A 6,594-nucleotide genomic window follows, 5' to 3' on the forward strand; every position below is an offset into this window, starting at 1 on the left:
AAGGTTGGTATAATTTGAAGGCCTTCTCTTGCTCCACTTGTATCACTTCATAATGTTTATGGCCCATGGATAGACGTTTTTGACCTCATGGTGAAACATTCTAATTTGACTAAGTACTTTGGCACTGATCTGGCCTGCATACTTCCATAGAGACTTCATCTTACTTTGATCATGCTTTTGCCAGCATTTAATTGTTTTGCTTTATCTTCATTTTTTGTTCTCTCCAGGTGTTTCACTGTGTGCATTTTGAGTGCCCAGCACAAAACAGTACCCACAAGGATGAGAGTAGTAAGGAAGTGGCAACAACAGAGGTGGGGACTGGTGGACAACAGCTTGTTTCTCGCCCTGTTCGAGCTGCAAGCACTAGTTCCCTGCATTCCCCTCCTGGATCCACCTTGCGTTCACAAGCTCACCAACCGTAAAGGAGATTGAAAGGGAGCTTTTGCAGCCCCGCTGACATTATATGAAATTATTCAGAACCTTCTTGTGCTGGCACCTTTTCTTTCTTTGTGAACAAAGGGGACCATGTCTGAAAGCTGGAAATGCTGAAATGGAAAAGGCTTTTCCCAAGGACATGAAGAGACTGCTTCACTCTCCTCAATTTGTTCAAATCAGGCTGGTCTCCGAGGGGGGAGAAAATAGGTCTTCAATCTTCATCAAGTACCCCATTAACACCCTACCTCTCTAATCTAACCAAGGCAAGGAGAACAGAAGGAAATAAAAGGCAGAGCTACAGTGGAAATCTAAAATGACTCGAGCAGAATGAAACACATATGAAATAAGTATTTGTTCCCTGAAGGCTTCCATTAGCAAAGAAAATGTTTATGGAACACATCAGTCCAGAATATATGTTATTTTTAAAAGTTATTCTTCATTCATATTCCTTTGTAACTAGTAATCTGTTCTCTAGATTGTTTTGACTCTGTATTCCACTTTGTCTCTTATTTTTGGCTGTAGCAAATGCTGTGCAGTAGATTAAGGAAGTATCAAACATGTTTACCTGCTGAGATGCAAATTCCCTCATTCATCAGTGGGATGACAAGAAAAGCCTTCATGATATCAACAAACTAATTAATGGATGCTATATTAATCTTGACCTTAGTTGACTTTTCAAAGTACAAAATTATCATTTCTTGCACTCAGAAAGAAAATTCCTAAATCAAGCATCTGTCTTGAAGAAAAACATATTTTTCGCTCCTGAAGATGATTACTTAAATTTTACCTGTATTTCTAAGAAGACTTGCAACAGATCATCAAAAATGTTTGGTTTAGAAAAGTGGAACTGCATCTGGTCGCTGACAAGCAGTTGTTCAGAATACAAAAAGAAGAATTTGCAGATACTTATTTTTTTTCCAAGAAAAAAATGTTTTACAGTCTGGAGCTAAAAATTCAAAGGCTGTGTGTGCATAAACTTTTCTCATAATCTTCATAAAATATGATGCTTTTACACTGTATTGTAAAAGATCTGGCTCTTACTTTACAATCACAGAATTCGTTATCCATCTATGTCTGTCTGGGTTACATTGCCTGCTACTTTGCTGATTCTAAGTGTTTCCACACTGATGATGATGCAGTCTCTTACTGTCCAGATCTACATGACTTTTAGGAAGAGCTCCATGTTGGTCTTTCAGTGTGGGATAAAGTGGTTTTGTATTAAGACAAACGCTGATGTAATTGGCAAAATTGATTAGGAGGGTTGTTCCTCCTCACAAAGTATATTATATTGGAAATGTCAGCTATCCAGTTTTATGAACTTGGAATTTCCTGTGGTGACAAATAGCCTTGTCAGAAGAAAACAAAGCTAGTGTAGGATAAATACGGTTTTCCTTTGCATAACCATAGTGATAAAATGAGTTATATCAACATAGCAAATAGTATGTTAATTTATCACACTACTTAATTTGAAAGAATTTCCCTGTTGGATACTGGTTGTGCTAAAAACAGGAAGAAATATAACAAGTGGTAGCAATGAATCAGTAGAAACTTCGAAGGAGAAAAGCTTCCTTTTCCTTGTTTCAAATAAAATTGATTAGGCTTTATCAATAATGTAGTATTTTTCATTGCCAAATTGCAGTTGAGTTCTGACATTTGCATACAGCCCCCTCCCTTCCCACTGCTGTCTTCTGACTTGTGAATGTCTGTCGGTGAAGATGCATGCCCATTGTGTTATATATAGCTTATAATACATGCCACAGCTGCCTCAGACGGTCTGGAGTTCTGAGGCAGGATACTGCTTGTGCCGGCCAGCCCCTACTCTGGGTGCTGATTACCTTATGGCTTAACAGCTTTTGGAGCGTGAAAGAACTGAGACCAGCTGCTGGGGGCACAACTCTCTTGTTTTAAGTATAGGTCTAAAAAGTTGGATTTTTTTTTTTTTTTTCCTTTGAAAAGTAAAACCAGAAAACTTTTCTGTTCCGCTTGTAATCCATGCTAGAACTACTGAGGTGCATGGAGCATGTCTTGTCTTTGGTAGATAAGTCCTTCCATGTCAGTGGTGGTATTTTTTTGCAGTTTGATCAAACAAGTTTGCTTTTCTCAAGCTGTGGGTAAGCAAAGGGCATAACTTCCTAGCTGTTAGTCTTTAGTAGTCACCATTGTAGAGAATGTTTAAAAAAAAAAAAAATTTTTTTAAAAAGTTTGTGCCAGCTGTTCTGAGTCTAGGCTCTCAGAGAAAGAACAGGATTTTCAGTTTGTAATCTTTGATGTGCACAATTAATTTTTATGATACAAATAAGTCTTGTAGACTATAACCTACTGCAAATCTTTTTGGTCTTGTCCTGTGACTCACTGTTGAACAGAAATGTCTATTTATTTCCCATGACATTTGCTCTCTGCCAAGAATCTAAATGAGCAGATCTGAGAGATTCCCAAAGCAAAAACTATCTGGTCCTATAGACCCTCCAGTTCCCCACCCCCAAAAATCAATCAAAACAAAAAATAACTTTGCATTATCCCTTCATACAGGTGAATGGAAATTTTTAGTATTAGGCTGATTCTTAGTCACACATGGCCTTTCTCATAGTCTTTATTTTCTTCTGTTAGAGTTACTCTTAGAACCTGTCACTGAGGTGAGTCCAATGTGATCACAGAGCTCCCAGGCTTTTAAGACAAGCCCTGCCACAACTTCACATTTTCTAGTGGGAATGCTTTACCTTTTTATTCAAAGAAATAATGTTGAAATGTTTAAGGGACCTGAACTCTGCTTGGTCTTCTAACACTACCCGCCAACAAACACCCCTAGTATCTGTATTGCCTAGTATAGGTCTCTGTCTTAAACATTGTGTCAGCAGCGTATTACTAGTGACAAAGGAAGATACCACACAGAACTGATTTGTGGTTCGGTGTGAATGTTTGCATTCTTTCTAATTATTGTCTGTATTTATTGACTCCCAATTTCAGATGTAGTTCTTGTATATTCTTCTGAAATATTTTTTTTCTTTTTCTTTTCTTTTTGTTTTCCTTTCAGTGGAAGTATGTTGTGCTGTTATGTTTGTTATATTATGACTTAATATCAGGGTTTATCAGAGTGATGAACTACTATAATTATTCAGAACCATGTTATCACTTACTCATATTTTATTTGCAACAGGGGTAGAGCAGAACTGACCAGTTATTTATTGCTTTCTTGTCAGAAACTATAAAATAGACCTGTTGTTAGATTTCTGCATAATGGAACTAACTATATTGTCACTATTGAGCCATTAGTTCTATTTAGTACTTTAGTCTCTTTAAATTCCCCGGGCCTCGTTTTCTCAGTTTTTCTTACATAAGTTGAATTCAGACTTAGGCTCAACTCATATGGAGCTCAACAAAGCTCTTTCTAAAGTCTCTTTATTTAATTAACTTATTCCAAGTGAATTTAAAAGATTTTTGTTCACAGAAATGTATGGCCAAATATCAACTCCTTAAAACTGATTTATCTGGGAAAATTAATTGCTGAAGTGAGCAAAAATTGTGCAGCTCTTTTTTCAAGCCATTGCCAATCAGCTCTAAACAAGTTCAAATGGCATGTTAAGTGGAATTACAATGATATAAGTTAATCCAAGTCTAATGTAAAATACAATACAGAGGAGGAATCACCAATTTTGTTAGAGAAGGAACTGTTCTTCATTGCGGTTTCCTTCCTTTAGCACTCCATTTCTTTCTTTTTTCCCCATGAAAATCAGTTTTTCTTGTTTATTATGACACCTCATGAAAGAGCTCAGTTCTTCTCAGCATTGCTGAAAAATTCCAATGAATTTAATGCATCTTCATCTTTACTAATGATAACATTAAATTAGAGAATTTTCAGTTTAGTATCTGACTTGATGAGAGTTGGTTGCCATGAAAGAAAGCGAAAGATGTCTATAATTGTTCCACTCTAAGTAAATTAACTTTTCCAACCAAATGCATGCAGCCATCTAATCATTATTCAGTGATATTTTGTACATCTAGAGTCAGTGCAAAAATTAGAAGACAAAGTTAATGCCATTCTTGTCTGATTGTTGTGTGTTAGTAGTTGCGGTTTTACAGTGATGCTCGCTCAGAGACACTCAACAAGGAATTAGAACTTCGATGTGATTTCACAGAAAGTAGACATGCCATACATTGCATTTCTCTATGGAAGTATTAATTGGCTTATGTTCTGACAAGTGTTAATATACTGTCAAATGGGCTAGTGAACACATTGGTAATTTTGTTGTTGTGGCTGGAGTAGGCAGCAAATAATCTGAGCCAGTAAGAGTTAATGTATTTAAGAGTAAATGTTTAGGCTTGTATGTCATGATATCAGTTGCCAGAGGAGTAAACCATGCTTCAGAAATAATAATTTGTAGATCCCAAAGGATGCTTGAGGCTTGGTTCCCGTCCCCATCTCTCAGTTAATGGTGTATTTAGGTTAGAATCCTTAGTTTTCTCTGAACTGATTGTTGTTGTTGTCACTTGTACGAGTTAACTCAGATATATATAGAAGCTCGACAAAGCTTTGTTCAGGATACAGAAATTGAAGTCCTGGGTCAAGTTTTAGGAGTACCTAAATATTCATATATATATATATGTTAAATTGAGCTAGTAGCTAATTATTTAGCTTGAATTTAGAACAGGTTCTAAAGCTCCAAAACTAAAAAAAAAATGCTGTGCAGGCAGGTGCGAAATGCTGCCGTTGTGGTATGGCAGGATGCTGACGCTATTTTATGGTTGCTTAAAAAGTGCAAATGTCTAAACAAGGTATGGGTGGGTGGGTCCAAAGCTGGTTTTTGCCCAGTTGTTAAGTATTGGCAATTTGGCTGTAGTGAGGTGTATAAAATAGAGCAAGTTAACTGCTCATCTCAAAGACGAGTGCAGTCCAAAGAACACACCTATATTCCTCCTAGCTACCTTGTATACTATAGCTTGCAGTGTTTACAGAGTAAGCCTTCATATGACTTTTGTTAACTGCTCAGAAAAACCCTGCAGACTTTTCTTTGGCCCTTCACAAGCTTTCATTGCAAAGCTTTGGCTGAGGTAATGTCGAAGTCCCACCCATATTCCATGATAGAATCTGGTCTGTGTTTGATTTTGAAAATGCTTACTAGAAAAATAGTTTTAAAGTTACCCTGCAACTTTTCTTAGATAAAGAAAGCCCAAATTAAAAACTGTAGTATAATATGAGGAAACTGCAGGTATCTGTCATTTACCAATAGATTGACTGCCAGTGCAACTACATACCAGTTTTATAATGCTGTATGTGTTTAATTACTACAATACGTACAAATGGTGGAATGAAGTGAAGAATCAGCTCCACACACCCTTGGCATTAGACATTATCACCCAACCAGACATCAGAGAATTACTTCTTTTCCCGTTCCCTCCAGCCTAATAGAATAATACAACTCAGTGTTCTGAAAAAAATTATAATTGATTCATTACATAAATGTCATGGAAATTGAAATTCATATTACTTTGGCTAAAAATCTGAGTGGTGACTTCAACTGGCACAGGTGTAAACATGCCTGTCCAGTGCCTCCTGCTACTTTAGGCCCTGGGCTGTCGTAGAGGAGGAGAGCTGCACTGTTGGTGCAATGTAAGTACTTTTCCTCATGAGAACTTTTACTCATCTATTTCTTATTTATCATGTTGTCACATCTATTCCCTTTGTGCAAATACTCATGCCTCGGTTAAAAGAAGGTAACCTAGTTTCTCATGATTTTCAGAATTATCCAGTGACTCCTGAAAACTGGCAGATATACATCAACAACCTCAGTCTATATTAAGTAGTCTGAGGAATTTACAAAACTGACCTGTATGGTCTTTTACAGCAAATGCTATGTGTCCAAAAAGTACCAGGTGACTCCTGAAATATCAAGTAAGTTGGCAGTATTACTGTTCAGATGAGGGTTTGTGCGTCTAAAACTATGTGCCATGTAATTCAAGTGAATAGTAGTTCTTGCAGCTTCTTTCCATAGAGGAAGCAGGGAACTTACCTACCAGAAATCACTCATTTCCTTCATATCATTTTTGGTCTACATCACCTATCTGTTGTCTCTGTACTCCTGAGCTATAGTTGCTAGGTGATTTATGGTTAATACCTGGAATCCAATAACTGTGTTTAACAATAGATGTTAAGAAGTTTTTGTC

The 6,594-nt window shown here is 36.9% G+C and overlaps 1 protein-coding gene across 1 annotated transcript in view; it reads left to right on the top strand.

Moving 5' to 3' along the window:
- BTBD9 (BTB domain containing 9) overlaps positions 1-1,674 on the top strand; it is a 129,311-nt gene extending 127,637 nt beyond the window's left edge. The window contains exon 11 of the mRNA XM_050894695.1: positions 228-1,674. Within this exon, the coding sequence (XP_050750652.1) occupies positions 228-422 (195 nt within the window). The 3' untranslated portion in view covers positions 423-1,674. The remainder of the gene's footprint in view (positions 1-227) is intronic.
- Positions 1,675-6,594: the final 4,920 nt, after the last annotated feature.

This window comes from Gymnogyps californianus, chromosome 3 (genome assembly GCF_018139145.2).
Source record: "Gymnogyps californianus isolate 813 chromosome 3, ASM1813914v2, whole genome shotgun sequence".
NCBI lineage: Eukaryota > Metazoa > Chordata > Aves > Accipitriformes > Cathartidae > Gymnogyps > Gymnogyps californianus.